This window comes from Limulus polyphemus, unplaced genomic scaffold, assembly GCF_000517525.1.
Source record: "Limulus polyphemus unplaced genomic scaffold, Limulus_polyphemus-2.1.2 Scaffold75, whole genome shotgun sequence".
Lineage (NCBI taxonomy): Eukaryota > Metazoa > Arthropoda > Merostomata > Xiphosura > Limulidae > Limulus > Limulus polyphemus.
Window position 1 is genome coordinate 455,872 of NW_013665685.1, and position 21,307 is coordinate 477,178.

A 21,307-nucleotide genomic window follows, 5' to 3' on the forward strand; every position below is an offset into this window, starting at 1 on the left:
AGCGCGATTGTTGGAGTTAAGTGTATCGTAAAGTTATATTCGGAAAGAATAAACCAGTTTTATTAAGTAAGGACTTGTGTCGCTAAAGTTTTGTCGGAACGAATTTACGGAAAATCAATTAACGACTGGAGGCGTAACAATATGGACGATTTACAGTGGTGGGCAGAGCACAGATAACCCATTGTATAGCTTCATGCTTAACAAAACAGAAAAACAAAAACAATACTCAAATATAAAATGATTACTAGAAGGAAAATGCCTAAAAACATTTCCTTCTTACTGTATGTTTATGTGCATGCAAAGCAGGACTAATGAGTTAAAGTCATTTCACTTTTACTGTAGTCGCTAAAGGCATTTAAAATGGAAAATGCAAAACGAACAGCACTATGGGCGTTTTCTAAATGTATAATTGATATATTTAATAAAGGCGAGTTTAAGACAAGTGGCTAAAATTCAAATATCTTCTTCCGTTTGATACGTCTTAAAATGTTTCCTTGTGCCTCTCTCACATTTCTGAAAACATTGATAAATTTATCTTGTTATTATTCTAAGCTATAAGTAGCATATTAAAAAAGCAAGCTAGGGAACTGGATAAACCATAATTCTTACATGTATGTTTATGGAGAAACAATTTTTAAGTTCTAGTGTATTTCTGAATAAAATGTAATTATCAATTATACGTTTTTTGAAGTTTCATGATATTAAATTTAATCTGGCAGCTTTTGTTTTATTTTATAATACTCCTTGTAAAATATTACATGTATATATTTGAGTTAACATTAAACATCTTTGAAATACTAAATACAAAATGTGAAATGCTAGAACAAACGACTAAATATTTAGGTCATTTTTTTTTAGGAGGTTAAGCTTGAAAACTGTTTTTCTTTTCGCTCAAGTCGTCTTAGAAACATTAATTTTCTTTGGAATCAACATAATAGTTAAAAGTTAGAGAAGTTAATAGTATGCATATTACCAAATTGATAGCACACCATGAAGTTTTCTAAGCTATAAGCCCTTAGTGGCTCAGCGATAAGCTTAATGGCTTATAATACTGTTGCGTCAGCGAGGTCACGTGACTGATGTGGCGCCCTCTAGGTTCTAGAACTATCTTGTTCCTTCATGAATGCTCTAGTATTTACTAGATAGGGTAGTCTGGTATATATAAGAGGGGGACAACGTGACGCGGGGATGTAATGTGTGTGTAAAGATAGTGAGTAATTGAACTGCAGTCACAGGGTATTGTTGAAGTTAACGTTCGTTCATTATAGTGTTTGTTTTAGCGCGAATATTGAAATTAAGTGTATCGTAAAGTTATATTCGGAAAGAATAAACCAGTTTTATTAAGTAAAGACTTGTGTCGTTAAAGTTTCGTCGGAACGAAGTTACGGAAAGTTAATTAACAAACGGAGACGTAACAATATTAATATTCGAGATTCGATTCCTGATATGAGAAAAGCACAGATAACCCTTCGTGGAGTTCTGGGCTAAACAGCAAACAAACAAATTCGATTTTAAATGAAACTGTAAGAAATTTTTGAAATTAATGTTTCCATTATAATACAGTTAGCTAATCAATTTTACTGTTATAAAAAAACAAAAAAAAAGAATGTATTAATTTCACAGCAACGCTCCAAAATAAACAAAAACAAATCTCATTTGTTCTTTCTCGTAGCTTCCAGTGACTCAACAGAAAGTTCACGGGTTCGCTACTAAAAACCGTAATCTATCGTGTAGCTTTGTGCATAACAAATAAACAAACAACCTTTTCCTTAAATAGTTAAATCGACTGATTTCTCAAAAACCTACCAACCTAAATTTTTATTTGTATTCTTCGTTATTGAGAAACAATATATACACACACAGGCGTTCTTGATAATTTGAAATACTTGCTTACTTTTTAAATATTTCTTAGTTGAATATTTACTGTTTTGTATAATTGTAAGATCGGGAACAATTAGCTAACGTACTAAAATTAACATCCATTTTTTACAACCACAAAGATTCAAAATGTTATCACCAGAGGGAAAATGAGTTCCAAAATGGCAGCGTTAGGATGTTGGAAGAGAGGTACTTATTTGTTCACGTTATATAAATTGTTATACTTATTACCGATTTGATATTGTATTCGTAGACTTGTAAAAATGTAACTGTAATATAATATAATAACTTGATACATTATTAATTTGTTTATAGTGTCCATCTCCATTATTTATAAAATAATCCCAAATTGTAATGATTCTTCTATTTAGCTTTTTAATGTTAGTAATTAATAGTTTAACTTTAAATTAAACTTAAATTTTAAATTCAAATTTCAATTAGATATCAGAGTTTAGTTTTCTAATTACATTACATATAAATATAGTACTGTGAGGAGTGATGTTGACACAATACTACAGTTTACTAGTATAATACTAAATAATATCAATTAATTAAAATTATTAACGATCGCGTACTCTACTCATGACTAAATGAAAGTCTGGGAAATATATGTATCTTTGGACAGTTACTGTCAACAAGAAATCATTTGATTCTTCATTTTTAAGACTATCCTTTTACACCCACACACACGAAGAAAAGAAAGGTAGAAATAACAATTATAAGCAAAACTTTTACATTTTCAAGAATTCATTGACATTTCTCTTAAATTCAAGATTGTAATAGCTTAAGATGCTTGCTACCACTCCTGCTAGTGACAACTCATTCCTTAAGCTTATCAAACTATTAGTATTATAAAAATTCACTTGTCTTAACTGGAACCTAAGACATCTTTTCCAGATCTTAGAATTGTGTCCATTTGTATTCGGAATCCAACACAAAGAAATCAACTTCCAAAAAATGGGATGCATAATTTTTGGCATGTGTATCTTGGAATGCATGGGCAAAAAAGCTAGAACAACCACTGATGAAGAATGACATCTTAACTGAAATAATATAGACGAGGAACCACACCATAAAAGTCAACATAGTCTAACCAAGAAAGTTTTGGCACTCTAAGAAGAATATATTGTGTAAAATGTGTCATTCAGATTCACAAAATGTTAGATTCATGGACAAATTGACATACGAAATGCAGTTTTACAAAGAAGCATAAACTATCTTGGCTTATTTTACATTTTCAACAGTCACAGTGAACATTTACATAAGTTTGTTAGAATAAATATCCTCATACTTCCCATAGATTTTTACATCCTTAGGTTAAATTACAAGCCTTTTGACAATAATTTATAAACACAGTATATAAAGTTTTTTATATAGTTAAACTAAAACTATGCTGAATCACATTTGGAATGCAGTTGCCATCAAAGTTTATGTGCTCATAAACATTATACCTATTATTTTAAGTTATCTTTTATAAGCTTTAATGCCATCTTAAAATTTGCATTTATGTAAAAGAGAAACAAAAGTATTCAACATCATTAAGGATTTCAACATTTATGATTTAAAAGACAAAAAGTAACATGTAATTAGATGTTGAAGTTCATTATATCTGTAATATATGTATTTCAGGTCAAGATATGTTTTTAAGGGACTCCAATTTTTTGTATAAAAGAAATGTCCAATTATCAGTCCAGTAGTTGACATGTTTCTAACTTTAATATTTAGTTTCAGGCTTGCACAAATACAAGTTTTTCTCTGTTTTTGTACTGAATATATGAAACATTGTAATCCAGATTTCTAAAAAATGTTAGGACCTGGTACTGTTCTGAATTTTACATTGAATGATATTTAAGTAAAAATATAGCAGTTAGACTGAACACAATATTGGTTTTTGCTATTGTAAAGAAAAAAGTAACATTTCTTAAATGTTTTCAAGAACTATTATAGGTTTTTGATTTTGTTTAAAAATAAAATCTGTAATGCATCTTTGATGTAGCTTATTCAACTAGATAGTAGGCATATAAATATAATTTAAGGCCAACAACCGGCTTGTTGGTCTCTCTAGGTAATTCCTTACACTAAAGTAAACTTTCAAATGAAAATAAAACACTCAAAGTCTGCCCTTATTATTAAAATAGATATGAAGCCTTTCCTTAAACTCCCTAAATTAACTACATCTACCACATCTGAAGGTAACCTATTCCATAGATCAACCACCATGTTAGATAAGTAGCTGAAGATTACTCCTACCCTGCCAAATTTTATACTTGGGTCCCCTAGTCTAACCATTCTCTTCATTGTGTATGAAAAAAAGGTGATACATCAACATAATTAATTCCCTTAACAATCTTAAATACCTCAATTAGACCCCCTCTAAATTGTATATTTTCAAGAGAAAATTTCAGAGACCTTAACTTCTCTTTGTATGACAATTTTTACATCCTAAATATAATCATAGTAGCCCTTCTCTGAACCTTTTACAACAATTTAATGTCCTTTCTACGGTAAGGAGCCCAATACTGAACACAATACTTTAAATGTGGCTTAACCAGTAACATATAATATGAAATTATCTCTTTAGATTTGTATTTATTGTTTCTGTATATACAATCTAAAATCCTATTTGCACTGCCACTAACAACAGTACATTGCTTGGATGGCCTAAGAGACTTATCAATTATAACACCAAGATCCTTTTCTTCCATAAAAATTGTTAAGATTACTTCCATCAAAGTTATACTCATAATTCAGATTAAGATATTCCACGTGCATTACCTTGCATGCACCATAAGTAAAATCCATCTGCCATATATTTGCACAGCTCACCATATTACGCAAATCCTTTGTAAAGCAGCAGCAAGCAACACTCAAACCTTAATATCTTCAGCAAGATTAACTCAATGTGTACTGGCTCACTTCATTGGACCGACACTGTATTGGAGAAGAAATATTGACTATAATTTCGAATGCACTATATGTATTGACATGAAATGTGACAAGCGTTTCATAAAATGTATAAAACTTTTGCAAACAAAAAATTTGATGAGGTACAAAGGTACTTGTACTCAAAATATGTCTGTGAATTGTTGGCATCAGTCTGACTCAGACAATTTGGAGAACAAAGTGATTTTTCATGTGAAGAATAAAGATACTTTTGTCCATAGTATGGTTTGTATAACTTCTAAAACCTCTGAAATGCGTATCTACAGTTTCTTCAATATCCCTATATACTGTATCTGGTATTTACTCTCCTCTACCACAAACTGTTGCTAAATCAGCAATGTAGAGTAAAACGAGTAGTTGATAACTCTGACATAAAATATATAATATTATGGTGAATGGTACTCCGTAAAAGGTCACGGTTTACACACTTTGACCATCACCTGTGCACATAGGGTTATATAAGTTATTGATCATTCCTCATCTATGTCAGTGATGTAAATCAAAGAGAGCAAAGATCCTAACACTGAGCCTTTTTTTCCTTCTCTTTACTACTTTGGTCCATACCACGACTACAGCTCTGTCCCTCCTTACTTGGTTTTTCTGCTGCTGGGACTTATTGGGTTGGAATGCTCTCCTTTCTAATTACCACCTCCCTGTTTCTTATAGTGATCTTCATCAGGCTCTCCTTCTTTGCCTGGAAGTTTTCAGTAGTATTCCTGATTCACTGGAGACCTGGGATGAAACAGTCCAGAATCATTCCTCATTATCTTTTCTCATTTTCCATCTTTCTCAACTTTGCCATACCCTTCCCATTCCAGCTTCTCAGCCTTTCCCTTATTCCCATCTTCCTACTTTCCAGTCTCGGGTTTATCACTGGTGTCTACTTTGTTGGGTCAGGCCAATGGATGCCCATCTGTCTCACTTTTGTAACTCTTATTCTCAGTTTTCTGCAGATAGGTGGATTCTTCAGGTTCTCACCCATGGTCTTTCTCTCCATTTCTCTTATCTTCCCCCTCTTACCATTTCCTTTTCTCCTTCCTCCTATCCAATCTGTCTTCAACATCTCAGGAATGTGGTCTCATATCTTTAGGCCAAACACACAATCAAGAGATTTACTCCCAATCACTGGGTTTTTACTCTCACTTCATTTGCGGCCCTCTAGAATACTGAGGACATCTCACTTCTCAACTGGTTTCTGGTTGTTTCACAGTTCTGGGTGTAAAATTTCTTTTCTCTCTGGTGGTCTTTTTCACACAGTCTGTGGATGACCAAGGTTGACATGTTGAATGCCTTTGTATGTATCCCGATTGCCCCATCCTCTTGACATTTTCTATGTTTCATCCATTGGAATCAATTCTATGCTCTTACCTTTGGCATAACCTCAGTGCTTTGTGTCTTCAGTGGATAACTAGGACCTTCATGAACTGAGGCTGAGATTCCATTTCTACATGGACAGTTAGCTTCTACTTGCCCCTTCTTGGGAAGTGTCTTTCTCTCGCACCTCTCTTTTTCTGCAGAAGGATGCTTGATTGGAATGGCTTGTCAAGCTTTCTAAATCCTTTCTTGTGCCCACTTAGTATTTAGTACCTCTGGGCATTTTCATTAACTTTCATCTTAGTCAGGATCCACCTTTCATTCTTCACCTGCGGGCCATGAAATTTATGCAGGGCTTGACATTAATGGTTGTCCAATTGCCTGGGACAAGTCAAATCTATGTTCATTCAACTGAAAAATCATATTTACTTGCTTGATCAGACAAGTAAGTTGACCCTTTTGCTGCGATGTTCAAATATATCAGAACAAACATATATACCTGGTAACTGCAAAATTTGGATTTACCCCACGGCTTCCAAAAAAAGTTTCCTTCTACTGCGTCGTGCCGGAACATCCCTGCATCCTTCAAAAAACCTCCATATTTGTGTGCATGCTGCTATCTGTGTGCTATGCCATGAAACACATTTTTGTATATAGTATTTTGAGTAATACATATTTTTCAAGAAACTTAATTACCTGTAATTTACAATTTGCATAGTATTTTGTCTGTAACTACCATAATGTACACTGAAGGATTATTTATAAAAATAAAAACAATGTAAAAAATACAAACTTTTATTTTGCATTTCAATACTGCCAATCTTGCAGGAATGCATTTAACATCTGTATAAAGACTCTTTCTTTATATCTTGGATATTGTTATCGATATATTTATAGTGTTATCTATCTTTATATTTTGTAATAATTTTGACCTCTTATTGATTTAGTTATACATATAATTTGTCATTTATTGAAGAATACTTTCATCTTATTTTCCTTATTTATGTATTAAAATCAAAGATATTTCACTATCCATTGTGGTTTTCAAGGAGAATTAATGTTGGTTATAGAAAATACAACATCTTTTGATGTTGTATAAGTAGTATAAAAGGGTCAAATCCATGATTTTATTTTGTGGTGGATAATTGATCCTTTTCAGCATGAAAATTAATTGCACAGTGAAAGGGTTAAAGTGTTAAAGTAATGAATGAAAAGAAATGTTCTTTGAATCGATTCTAATTGACTGAAAATTCTGTTATGATCTTTCTTTACTACTATTCAATTTAGTGATTTTTTTCTGTTTACATTTAGTAAAGCTATGAAGATTGAACAATTAGAACACGTTGAGATATTTTTAGATAGTCGATCATGCAAATTGAAACGTGACTGACTTGGTATTGCAATCCCTGCAATATTCTAAATGAAACATAAAGATGTTTTATCTTTTATAAGGTTAACTGGTTAAAAATATATTAAAGAGTGATTTTTTTTTGTGTACTTAAATTTAAGTCTTGGTATTAGTGGCATTTTTTGCAATATAAGGTTTGTATTGCTATTAGGTTATGGTAATAGTAAAGATGGCAGTACCAAGCCTGATATTAGGTCTGGTTGCCTAGCAACAGTGTTAAGATAAGATTTCATATTTGAATACGTATAAATGGGATGTCATGGCATCTCAGTTAACTCTTGCTAGGTTTTTCAAAGGAGTTTTTTCTGACACTAAGGAAGTTTATGAAAGGAAAAATGATGATGAAAAAAAAGGAAGTCTTTTGAACTTGTGGAAAAATGATTTGATGGACCTGAAGATTTAGAGAATGGAATGATATATTTAAAGAGATTGCTGGTGTAACATCATTTAAAAGTGTTAACAAAACCTACAGAATAGACAGCATTAGATCTTATTTTGCATCTTCCAAACATTTATTGTGTGATGAGGCTCATCAAAAATCCAGAAGAAAAGTAGCAAATGATTATTTTGAAGGACCAATTGATCATGCATTGAGAAAGCTTGGAGAAAAAAAACTTTAATTTCCTATATGTTTAAAACTGCCTATTGTGTAATAAGTGATGTCAGTCACCCTTTATGCAATACTTTAGAAATTGCAGGTAAAAAATAGATTGTTCAGATTTAGCATGTCTTGTTTTAAGATTTACATTTGTTATGGGAGATCTTCTTGAAATAGTGAGTACTCTGAGTTTAAGCATCCAAAAAGATGGTGCTGCTTTCATTGACTTTCTAGATTAAAGCAAACATATAAAATATGCACCTGCCTAACTTCAGCATAATATTTACATAGAATGCTGGTGAGATTTCTGACATTGTCATTCACAGTAACTCTCTGCAGTGTAGTATTCTTTGCTTACCTTTACAGCTCCTTTTATTATGTTTTTAAGTACTGTTACTATCCTTTTCTGCAATGAGTCTCTGCAGCTCTTCAACTGAAGTCTTATGCCATAAGATATTTCCACATTCCTTTAAATGAGTTCCAGCAAATTGAAATAAGACCTAAACTAATCAGTGTATTTTCACTGAATTGCAAAAATTGTTGTCTGCAAAGTTCTATTGTGACGTTAAACATGCGTGGCAATGGCCTTGACAACTGGACAACATTGATGTGATTTATTGACTGGCTTTTCAAGGCACCAGTTCAAATGTTTCATACCATGTGATTCATGCTCAGCCAATGACAGCAAATAATTCATGCTAAGGGTAGAAGAATATGTTTTGTGATGGTGCTAAACCCATGTCTGATCAGGAGCATTGCCTGTTATAGGTAGTATTTAGCAAGGGACTTGTTTGTGTACATTGTATTCAAAATTTAGGACACAGTCTTTAAGAAGAAAATGTTTTCCAGCATTTATCATAAGTTTATTGTTCAGGGTTTTGTAAAACATATTTGGGGCTCTGATCTTATGAGCATGTGCCTAGTGATGTTCATATTTCTGATTCAACCTGTATATTAATTAAATTCAATAGAATTCAATAGATATTTCTGAAATTTTCTAATTTTAATTTACCTATCATTTCATATATATTTTTCTAATTTAAAAATGAAAGTTTCACGTTGCTTTCTTGAAAGGTCAGTCAGTCTGTCTAAATTTCTTTTTATGTATAACCAAAAACTCCTTCAAATTTGAAAAGCATTTTTCTTCCACAGTGGCCATGTGGCAAACTCCTTGGATGCAGGTGCGCCACAGAGGTAAAGTGAGAGTCAGGAACCCCCGGGAACCACATTTTCCTCGAAAGCTAATATTGGAGGCAACCAAACCAGTATTTCCTAAACCATCACAACCGGATTGGGAACGCTGTAAAGAAATTTCTATAACTCTGAAAGAACAACCTGTAAGTTTTTAATTTCAATAAGAAAATTTAATCTGTTTTTGCAAGATTGTATCATATGATGTCAGATCTTGTATGACAATACCACACAGTGCTAGATTTTTCAATATATACTAATTAAAGTAATTAGATATTGGTTTACAAAACACATGCATTTTACTAACTCATACATGAGAAAGTTAATGCAGAGAAACTAGTTTTGAAAGAACAAACTTCCTACATAAAAGCATTCATCTGTTATGTACCAGTTCATCTATTTCTGTTCTGGGCAGGACTACATTAGACCTACAGTTAATTTAGTGTACAGAATTAGTTTTATACTTTTTAACATGTGAAAAACTTGTGTGATGAGAAACTGACTGATGAGGATTTTAAAACTTTGTGTTCGACCTTTAATGAAAAAAAAAACTGTATTTAAAAGAAACTTTTATATTATCATTTGAAGCTGGAACTTCACATTAATTAGATGGTGAGTCAAACTTTAATGCAGATATATGTAATCATAAGTTTTTAATCTAAATATGCAGATAACTTAGAATTTTAAATAACATTGTGTAACTTTGTAATCAACATGTAAACTTAGTGCAAATGAATGTCCAGTAGAGATAAAGTTCTTAACATCGCCATCTTTCATGTGAAATAATATGCATAACTTTAATTTGTGTTTTAATTAGTTAGTGAAATATGTTGGGGTACAACAAATACAGAAAAAATAACCCTTTAATCTTCTGAGCTATAAATAAGTTAAAACAATGTTGCAGATGAGTTATGTAACACCATTTCATTGCCATGGAAAAACTGTTTAAGGTCTTCAGTTTGCAACTCAACAAAATATTAGAAAGGGCAAAGCTTGTGTTCTTTATACTCATTGATTATACCTGAGACCTTGGCTGTTCATGGCTTATAGTGTGCATGGTGGAAACCCTTCACATAACTGCAGAATTTAAACAACTGAGTAATTGATAATATAACTCTTAAAATTGAAATGTTCTATACAGCTAAGAATATAACATAATAAGTAATTCCACCTCACTAGATTCCTAAAATCATCATTACATATTCATAGAATATAAACATAATCACTTATAATGAACCCGCAAAACAATTAAGAATGTTAAGGTGTCCATGTTATCGTATAGTCTGCTAAGGACAAGATATTCCTGTGATTCACAGGTACATCCGTATGAGCAACTACTTGCTAAAGAGTTAATGAAAGAATTGAAGGAATCAAGACTGATTGCATTCTTTCACAGAAACCCAATTACTGAAGAAGAAAAAAAGAAAATACGTAATATGCTTTTCAAGCAGGTGAGTTAAGTATTAAATAATAATGAAAAGTAAGTGATAAATGGCATAACATTACCTGAACTGTATAAGGATAAGAGATGAAATTCAGAAACATGAAGGGAAAGTTTTTAAGGTGGTGGTTAGTTTCTAATTTAGAATATTGTAAAAGGAACTTCAGTCATTTGTGGTTGTGTGAATATCCATTTTTAACTGCTTTAAGAAATGTAATGTGCAGTAGCAGAGATTGCCTTGACCAATAAGGAAATTATTTCAATGTACATATAGCTTTGTTAGAATTATAATAGTTTTAGAACATTGTTTTTTTTTTGCATGTTAATGTTTTGTTTTCTAAATTGCATATTTAAAATACAAAAGAATTAAATAAAAAAAAATTAAGTAACAAAAAATAAGGTTAACTTTCATCAAGATTTTAAGGATAAAAAAAAGTAACTAAAACAAAAAATAGATTAAAAAGATATTCAATGACATGTCTTGTGACATGTTTTAATTTGACTGAGCCTGCTGGTAACTCAGTGCTTTGTTTTCAAAGCTTTGCTGTGATAATTTGTTTTGGTGTTAATCGAAGTAGCATTAAAGCAATAAATCTAAATGGCTGGGAGATTTGAATTATATTAACTTTGGATGTAAGAATAAACAGCATGTATTTGTCCTTAACAATAAACTAGCATTCTAAAAACAAAGAAGTGTAATTTTGAGCTATTTCTTAATTTTTTATGTTGGTTATGAAATTGGTCAAATGGACTTAGTTCATATACAATGTTAGGGTAGAGAAAGTATAAAGTTTTACTGAAAAAAAAAGTTTATATTCGTTTAGGATAGTCTACAGGTAATTCAAATGGAATCTGAAAACTATAAAGTGAAAAAACATGAAATTACCTTGCACTCAGACTACTAATAGTCTGACTTCATAAATTCAGACAAATCTTTAGTAAAAACACTTAATTAGAAATCAGATTTTTTTCTTGCAATGTTCATTGAAAGCTTGTCAAATTTCATGAAAATACACTTATTGCATTAAAAGTTGTATGTATAGTTTAATTATTAAATGGTGGTTACAGGGTTGGTCAAAATAACCAAGCCCATATACAGAAGGTTAAGCTGACTTAATAGACAATGTATTATAGTAGAACAGTTGTTCCTTTCTTCATAGGAATGTTTGTGGAAATTCAAAAAGAGAAGAAAAAAATCACTTAATATGATTGTTTATTTTAGAATTTTCATTTGAGGACTTATAACAACAGCACTGTCAGACTTGCTTTGAGAGGGACACCCTATGAAAGTATTCTTCATCTGATTACATCTCATAATGCTATGGTTTTCAGTCCAGAGGATCATGCTGTGAAACTGTTACAACTTGACAAGAAAATGCCTCAGTTTATTTTACTTGGTAAGCATTTGCCATATGATTGGATTGAATATATATATTCTAGCATAAATTACCAGCTGATAAGGAGTAAGATTTGAACAATTGTCATCAGTAGATTATTTTATTAGCATCTTCAGTGTGCGGTTGCTTGACATAATAGGTACAGTTAATAACATGTTTACCATTTCATAACTAAACAAAATTATAAAGCAAGAGGAGTTTAGTATGTGTAATTTCTAATGAGTTGCTTAAAAATTGGAGAAATTATTTCCTTCAAGTATGTTGATTTGCAAGGAAAGGTTTTTATATTTTAGTAAGTTAAATAATCTTAAAGTGTGGTTTGCCTTATAAAATTGGTGAGATTGAAGATTTCTACAAATGAGGTATTTATCTATTGTTCTCTAAAATAAATCAATTAAATGAAGTAAGACTTGTATGAAACAATTTTATTGTATTCTATATTGAAAATTCAGTTTTTACTTCTGCTCTGCTGAAACTTTTCCAGCATTTCTGTGAATAAAAAAGTCGATTTTTAACATAAAAATATAATATAAACAGAGTGGTTACCTTTGTTATCAGTGCTCTAGCAAAATATAGTGAAAAATGCAACATAGTTCTTAAGCATTTCACTTTTGTACAGTTAAGATTGTCACAATGTATTGTCATTCTATTGATCATATCTTATTTATAATTACTTAAAAAAAAAAATTACAAGATTATAACATAAAATATCTCAAAATATAAAATATTTGTTAAAATAAAGTTATTTAATGCATTTCTTACTGGAAATTTCTTTATTTTGAGTAAAATCATCTATTGATTAACAAATGAAAATCCTTGGAGGACCTGACTACACTTGAGTGGGATATAAATTGGTAAGAATGTGTGGTAACTGACAAGAAAAATCTGACAACTCATTCTGTTGTGAAAAGCTTAACAGGAATGGTAACAAGAATTTCACTCAGCATTATAATAAACCTGTGTACTATGTGTATACATTCAAAGTATCGGGATAAACTCTCAAACCTGTTACATGTGTCTCAAGTGTTTTCCTGTAATTTTTTTCTTCTGGGCAACTTGTTCATACAAGTCAACTCTTCTTTCAGAAATAATAGATAAGTGGAGCCTTCACAAGTTAAATATGAAAAAATATTAACACTCACTTATACTGAGGAAGAAAACTATAAAAATAACTATCCTCATTCAGGAGAAAAATATTATATTTAATTAAAATTGGTGTAAACTGAAGTGTTTCCATGTCAGGATTATAACATAATACTTTGGAACAACATGGGACCTATTGGTCCATCTCAGCTGTTCCATCCTCTAAACTAAACTAAAACTATTAATAAATAAATGTTTTAAAAAATCTTAAAGCCAACCCTTTTTGTTCATATACTTATCAAGCTTTTTCTTAAACTCACTTAAATTTACTGCCTCCGCAACATCTGAAGGTAACCCATTCCAAAGGCCAACCACCCTGTTAGAAAAATAAAACTATCGTAGCTGAAAATGATTCCTATCCTGCCAAAATTTATATTTGTGTCCCCTAGTCCTACTATACACAACCCCAGAAATACAAGTTGACTCCCTCAATGGCATCATTTGCAGTTAACCCTGATGCATAACTACAGGTATGAATATTAAGAAAACAGAATACAAAGAGCCATGCTATGAATGAATTTACCCAATATTCTCAAGGTAATACAGATGTATAATATAAGGGTGGTTAAAGTCAGTGAGTAATTGGTAGGTCACTTGCAATAACTGTTCACAGTGAATAGGATGACAACACAGTACCAGTTACATTGAAAAACAATAGTTTCTGTTAGGCCCAGGTACCCAAAACCAAAGGGGACTGTTCATGCTGTGAGGAGAAGTATGGAGAATGTCATGACCTTTAATGTTACAGGAAATGTGTAATTGTACCTCAATACCATCATGAATTATTTACGTAGCATAGGCTACAATGACAGAGTAGCTAGACAGAAGCTTTTACAGGCATTATTGTGTGTCAACAGCAGTGAGTATCATACACCCTCCTGCCTTTTGAGACACTGTTATTTTTTATGGTGTAAAGCTTCGTGTGATTCTCAGGCTGTGGATATCCACACCTTGGTTTGGTTAATATTCTCCAAAAGTTCTTTTACTGAACCATCTAGAAGTCATGATAGAGTATAGCAATATTTCTGGTATGGTCTGGGGTGCCATTTTGGGAGCTGGATGATCATGGTAGGTTGTATGTTAAGGGATGGTCACTGCTGCTTGATATATCATAATTCTTGGGTAAGGCCCTCTTTTATCTATGCCAGTGAACAACTTATCACGAAAGGCAGTGTTTTCATACTTTCTTGTTTATTCAGCTTGAATCACCAAATAATAACACTTTTATCCCAAAACAATGTACTATTAAGACCAAGTTTTCTTGTACATTTTAAGACTATTATGTGCTCCTAACAATTAACTGGTTTTAAGTTTTTATTGTGCGTGTTGTAATTATCCTACTTGTCTTTTACATTTGTCCATTTATATATCACCATCAGTTTCGGTTGTGTTAGGTCTCCTTTTTTTTACTTGTCTTGGTGTATATACAGAAAGTATTGCTATTGTATTACCATATTACTTATATTCACTATGAGTTAGTCACCATATTTTCTATAAACTGAAAAATTACACAAAATAAGTGAGAACTTCATTTCTAAGAATAATCATCTTGTGGTTTATATTATTGGTTTTTTTTTTACATCATTCTTAAATTATATAATTACTCTTGCAGGTGGAATTATAGACAATCGGTTACTCAGTCGAGAAGGGTTCAGAGTTTATAGTCAGCTTCCTTCATTAAAAGTGATGCAAGCACAAGTTTCTGCAACCCTTTCTATAGCAAGTGGTGGACGCCTGTCAACCTTACTCAATCACCACCAGAGGGCACTGTTCAGGAATCTAGAACAGTATTCAAAAAAATAGAGAAATAAACTTTTTTTTTTTCTGTGAGTGAGTAATGTTATTTGTACTAAAACTAGAAGTATAAATAAAGTGTATATAGATATGTTTTAGTGACTACCAAGCATTTATTCTTAAACAATGGTCACAGTTACTGTAATAATTTGAAATGTTACTGCACATTTACTCATCAGTATAAATTCATTTCATTCAATCAATCACTGAAAGATAAAGAAAAAACTGGAGTATTATTTTCAATATACTTCACTTTGGCATAGCAAAGTACAGCTTGTTGTGAAAATAACTGCTCCATTTTATATGATAATCTGTTGAGATGCAAAACTGACTGGAGAACCAAGTATTTTCTTGTAAGACTGAAAGCTTTATGGATCAATACCTAGTTATGATATTATATAAAGAATGATGGCATCAGTTTTAAAGTGTATTAGCTTAGGCATGACTGGATGTTACCTAATCTAAATGAAATGGCAGTAGTACAGCTGTAAGTATACAAAATTATTAACATTATATACATTTAAGACATAAATATACAACAGTGTATGGAGTATAAGCCTGCTATCTATTTCAAGAAAGCTTGTTGATAGGTGAAACCGTATTAACTAAAATCAGAGCTTGGCATGGGCAGGTAGTTAGGGTACTCCACTCACAATCTGTAGGTCGTGGGTTCAAATCACCATCCCAACAAACATGCTCGCTCCTTTCAGCCATGGGGACATTATAATGTGACAGCTAATCCCACTATTCATTGGCAAAAGAGTAGCCCAAGAGTTGATGGTGGGTGATGATGACGAGCTGCCTTCTCTCTAGTTTTTCACTGCTAAATTAGGGATGGCTAGCACAAATAGTCCTTGTGTAGCTTTGCACAGAATTCAAAACAAACTAAATTTAGTCTTTCACCTTTACACATTACTCAATTAACTCTACCTTATAAACTTTTTAACATTGGCTTCGACTAGTTAACGTTTATAGTCATATTAGTATACATTAATGTTAAGCTAAATCACACTTATATGTTGCAGGTCTAATTAATGTGTTTTTATTGGTCACTGGAAGGCAGGGATGGTTATACTTGACTTTCAAGGAAAAATAACTACAAATAATATTCTGCATCACTTTTATTATATTACGTTTGTAAAATGAAATAAATAAGATAACACTGCAATGAGTGAGAAGCTTATTATTTTTTAATTTTTCTTATAAAGTTCTGACAAAATTAAAGAGTAAATGACAGAATAAACTTTTGAATTTTTAAGATATCTTTCTATCTAAGAATCTTAGTCCTCGTGTATCTTCGTGCGAAATTCAAAACAAACAAACCCAAAGTCATAGCTGCATGTGGTGTTAAAAACAAGTAAGATATAAAAGCTATGGCAAAATACAAACAGTTAAGATAACTTGGAGGTTATAACTCATTTATTGTTTGCACTAAATCATTAAAAAAAACTAGTATCAGTGAAACTTGTATATATTAGTTACAGAAACCTGTTAATTCAAAATTATATGTTATCAGTTCTAAATTTTCATGTAAATATCTGTGAAACATTACTTTTTTTATTTGAAATTGATAAAAGTAAGGTTTTGTTCTCTGTATAAAGAAAAGAAAAAAATATCTAGTAAAAATAAAATTAACTGGGGCTGAAATGAATTGAAGCCTCATGAAAGAATGATTTTTAAACATTGTTGCTATTTTGTTTTGTTCATATGAATGGCTGAAACTTTGAAGGGTGGTAGGATTCTTAATTTTGAACAAAAACCAAATGAAGAAATCAGCTTTAAAGACTGACATATTAATTGAATTGTATTGATAGAAAGTAAAGACAATTTGTATGTTTTGACAACAGTATTTTGCATTTTCCCCTGGTGAGAAAAAATTAAAATCTTAAACCCTTGACAAGAACAACTCCATATTAGATTTTATCTAATGTTGAAAGTATAAAAACTTTCGCAACTTTAGTTCATGATATTTTACATGCGATGAAATAAAGATCCTCATGTAACCTATCTAGCGAAATATTCAATGGTCCCAGAGTTGTAAAATAAGCAGCTTAACATGATATATAGTATAATAAATACAATATGAAACTCCCTAAGCTATGCTTAGTTCTGTAAGGAAACTAAACAATGGTAAGTAGAAATATATGGAATGATAAAGTGATATTAACAATAATGTTGTATTAGGTTGGAAAATAAGAGTAAAGATAGCACAATCACAAGTCTAGCTCAACAGGGAGGAAGGTGAAAGTCGTGCTTTTATTCTTGGCTTTTTGCAACAAAAGTTGATGGTGGGTTCTGTTGACTAGCTGCATTCCTTCTAGTCTATCAGTTCAAAATTAGGGACAGGTAACACAGATAATCTTTGTGTAGCTTTTTAGTAATATCTGAAACAAACTGAGAAATATCAAAATACAGCATTAAGAAGATTTATAAAATTTCTAAAGTTCAATATGTTATTATCAAAGTATGTTTAATGTATATACAGATTCAGGAAAACTCAACTTAAACTTTCATATTTGAAATTGTTGGATAATATTTTTTTTTTAGAATAAAATGTGTTGAACCATTTTTGCAAGGTAATGTTTAAATAGCCTATTGAATGTTAATTTAAATTCTATAATTTGAAGTTGTGTCACTTCTAGTGGAACAGATATTAGACAAAAATGTTCACTGTCCGCAGAAATCATGAAATTTCATATATGAGGGTTTAAAGGTATCTTGATATCAAAAATTCATGGAAGCAAATGGTCAGACAAAAGCTTCCACTTCACCTTGAGAGGATCTTGGTGGATGGAGTAGGTATATGCCCCTCCCCTTTTGTCGAATAGTTGTTCTTTGAGTATTGGATTGCCCACTTGTGCCTATATGTAAAATGCATTTAATCTTTTTTTTTTTCAGCTTCACAACATATTTATTCTCTCCTTATAAAATTCCGGATCCATCTTTTGAAAACTGAGGCCCAATAAAGGTGGATGCCTTTCATTTAACAAAGTTCTGAAAATGATGAACTATCAATGTATGACATGTTTTCATTGAAAAAAATGTAATTTTTTTTCTGCTTCATAATAAAAAAAGTAAAGAACCCTAATCAAAATGATTGCTTAATACGAGAAATTTCTGTAAATTTAGGTACTCAAGCTTGATTTTCTTAGACATCATTGACCATTCAATTCACTGTATATGTTGTGAAATCTTTAATGTTGACTACTATTCTGCACTTTGACATCCACCAACAGACCCACTATCACTTTTGGAAAATAAGTCATTTGCAAAATGTGAATACATTGGTGTCCATGCTGTATTGAATCAAGTGACATTGAGTATGCTAGATTACAATTCTTAATCATATTTAGCTGATTTTTAAAAATTTACTACACATTTTGGCTAATTATTTTTTAAAACCTAAAATTGTTTTCTGTGCTGAACTTGAAAACTTATTTCACTGTCCCTATACCTTCCTTGTGTTTAGGATATCTAGCTATATTATGCTGTGAATAGTTATCACTTTCATTAATTAATAGAGTATCTGTATTTGTACTCTCCAATAAAATATTTTCAAAACTCAGTTGAGCAATAATAGTTGAAAGTTATAAACAGAGAATTTGTGTTTCAGCTTTTTTCATCAAAAAGCAGAATGCTTTAATCATGCTTACTATTACAGTGTCCTCTTATCTAAAACTGCTTTTCTTTTTTTCTTCGGGAAAGCCTTAAAATGCATTTTTCTACAGAAAGCATAGTTACTTTTCTTTCAAAGAAAGTAATTTCAAACAGTGAGACATAACCTTGCCACATACAACATTTTATATGAGTGTATTGTGACAGTGTTACTTGCCTAAATGTGCACTTGATCTTGTCTGGTGGAAAGCCACATTTCCTGATTGCTAAGGAAAGCATGTGTACTTACCATTTTATCTGAGGTTTTCTCACAATCTAAATATTATTATTATTATTCACATGATTTTCATTTTAATTCAAAAGGAGGAAGGAGCAAGTGTACTTGACTCATTATTGCAACTATCATGTTTCACTTGACTCATTATTGCAACTATCATGTTTCACTTGACTCATTATTGCAACTATCATGTTTCACTTGACTCATTATTGCAAATCTCATGTTTCATTTGACTCATTATTGCAAGTATCATGTTTCAATTACTCGTTATTGCACCAAGGCAATAATTTTGTTTTGTAGTATTTTTTAAACTTTTAAGTTTATATTATAAAAGATGTGAAGAATTGAAGGAAACTAGGTGTTTTGAGTAATAAAATGTGACATAAATATTCATGTTAAGATAGCTAATACCAAAGTAGTTATTTAAATATAAAATATCATAATATTCTCCTTTTGAAGTTACAACTTGCTTCTATAGATATTTGAAATCAGCATACCTTAAAACATCTCATGTAATTTTTTTCAATATACGCACCCAAATGCTAAGATAAATCTCATATCAGTGAAGTCATAAAAAGCAAATTTGTGTAATTTGATGTGTCTAAAGGTATGTCATAACACTAAATCTTAATTTTTTAAGTTTATTTGCTATAAAATCTATAAAGTGGATATAAAAAATACAGATTCAAAACAAAACTACAACAACATACCTTGTTTATAACTTATTCATAGTGCGGGTTAACCTCTCAGCCACATGTTTAATCAGATTATACACGTCAGTTCTGTGTATTTTGAAACTAATCTAAGATGGATTAAGAAAATATTTCCTGCAAACAAAAAAAAATAGTTCAGAAACAACGCATCACCAAAACATGATTTGGTAATAATTAGAAGAGATTTGCTGTAGGGAGATAGAAAATATAATGAACCATTACAAAGGTATTTGGAATTGTTGCGATGGCTCAGTGGTAAGTTTGAGAACTTATAACAATAAAATTAGAAGTTTTATCCTTTAAGTAGCACAATGTAGATAGCCCGTCATATAGCAAACTAGCTAAAAAGTTTTTGATACTACAGAATACGAAAGTGTAAAACAAACTTTAAATGTAGGTCAACGTATCTGAAAAAATAATGACTTTCAAAATAATTAGAAGTTTCTTAAGAAGAAGAAAACACCAAGAGAACGAGAAATAATGGAAACCATTGTTATTGCAACTAATTACTGATGACTTCTAAGTGATAGGCCAAGTATGTCCCAGTGCTTAGCATGCTGTGGGTACATTATAAAAGTAATGGTCAAATCCCACTTTTCAGTCAAACAGAAGATAGCTCAAGTGTTGACAGTGGGTGATGTTGACTAGCTGTCTTCCTTCTAGATGGATAATTTCTTTTTTGCTTTTTATTACTTATTAATTTGAACATCAAATATATATATATATATATATAATTTAAAAAATTCTGTTTGTGGAATACCAAATATATAGTTTTATACTCTGTTCTTTAACAACTTGGAGTTAAACATTTGAACTGTTATGCAGTTTAGGGTACAGCTACTACTTGTAAAGCACCACCAGTGATACAAATAGCTGTATTGAGTAATATTTTTTAATGTTGTGTATAGCAAGTTAAATATTCTGTAAAATGGTGGATTGTCCTTTGAAAATCGCAATGGAGTGTTTCCAAAAAATGAGAGCTTGGGAAAATTAATTTAAAAATATAAATTTACTGGAATCCCTTTTCCCTTCAACTTTTATACTCTAACTAAGCCTCGTGCAAATCATTTCGCTCAAGCATTTAAAGTTTAAACAGACTACGCTTTATTACACATACAAAATATTCTGGACATTACACAATGTGGGGTAGTAAACGGAAATCGACGAAAGGAAGAGTTATGAACCATATGTATGAAATGGAAATGTAATGAATCACGTTTTATGTATCAAAACAATTAATGAGATAAGCTTAAAAGAATTTATAAGAATCTTAAATAGACCTGAGTGAAATATATACAACAAATAAGACGTGGCAGAAGAGTATTATTCGCTGTTATGTATCTTTCCAGTGTCTAATTATATACACCTTATGTTGACTTGGCCAGGTGGTTAGGGCGCTTGAGTCGCAATCTGAGGGTCACGGGTTCGAATCCCCGTCCCACCAAACATGCTCGCCCTTTCAACCGTGCGGACGTTATAATGTGACGTTGGTACAAGAGATGGCGGTGGGTGGTGATGACTAGCTGTCTTCCCTCTAGTCTTTCACTGCTAAATTAGGGACGGCTAACGCAGATAGACCTCGTGTAGCTCTGCGC

General features: G+C 31.5%; 1 protein-coding gene across 3 annotated transcripts; it reads left to right on the forward strand.

Annotated features, from left to right (window-relative positions):
- The first annotated feature begins 2,018 nt into the window (after positions 1 to 2,018).
- Positions 2,019 to 18,174, forward strand: LOC106466650 (39S ribosomal protein L10, mitochondrial-like). Of its 3 annotated transcripts, none has more exons than XM_022395196.1 (6): positions 2,019 to 2,067; positions 9,294 to 9,478; positions 10,649 to 10,783; positions 11,996 to 12,170; positions 14,926 to 15,143; positions 18,006 to 18,174. In XM_022395196.1, exons 1-5 carry the CDS (start codon positions 2,028 to 2,030, stop codon positions 15,114 to 15,116), a joined length of 726 nt encoding a protein of 241 aa, XP_022250904.1. In that variant the 5' UTR covers positions 2,019 to 2,027; the 3' UTR covers positions 15,117 to 15,143; positions 18,006 to 18,174. The 3 variants fall into 3 exon arrangements, with proteins under 3 accessions (XP_022250904.1, XP_013782406.1, XP_013782398.1); XM_013926952.2 differs by having other exon boundaries at positions 14,926 to 15,139; XM_013926944.2 differs by lacking the exon at positions 18,006 to 18,174 and having other exon boundaries at positions 14,926 to 15,202.
- The last annotated feature ends 3,133 nt before the right edge of the window (positions 18,175 to 21,307 follow it).

Excerpts from the sequence above, each read along its gene's own strand:
- LOC106466650 (XM_022395196.1), top strand. The coding sequence starts at position 2,028 with ATGAGTTCCAAAATGGCAGCGTTAGGATGTTGGAAGAGAG. Across the intron at positions 9,479-10,648 it reads TAACTCTGAAAGAACAACCT|GTACATCCGTATGAGCAACT; the intron begins GTAAGTTTTTAA and ends TGTGATTCACAG. Across the intron at positions 12,171-14,925 it reads GCCTCAGTTTATTTTACTTG|GTGGAATTATAGACAATCGG; the intron begins GTAAGCATTTGC and ends TTACTCTTGCAG.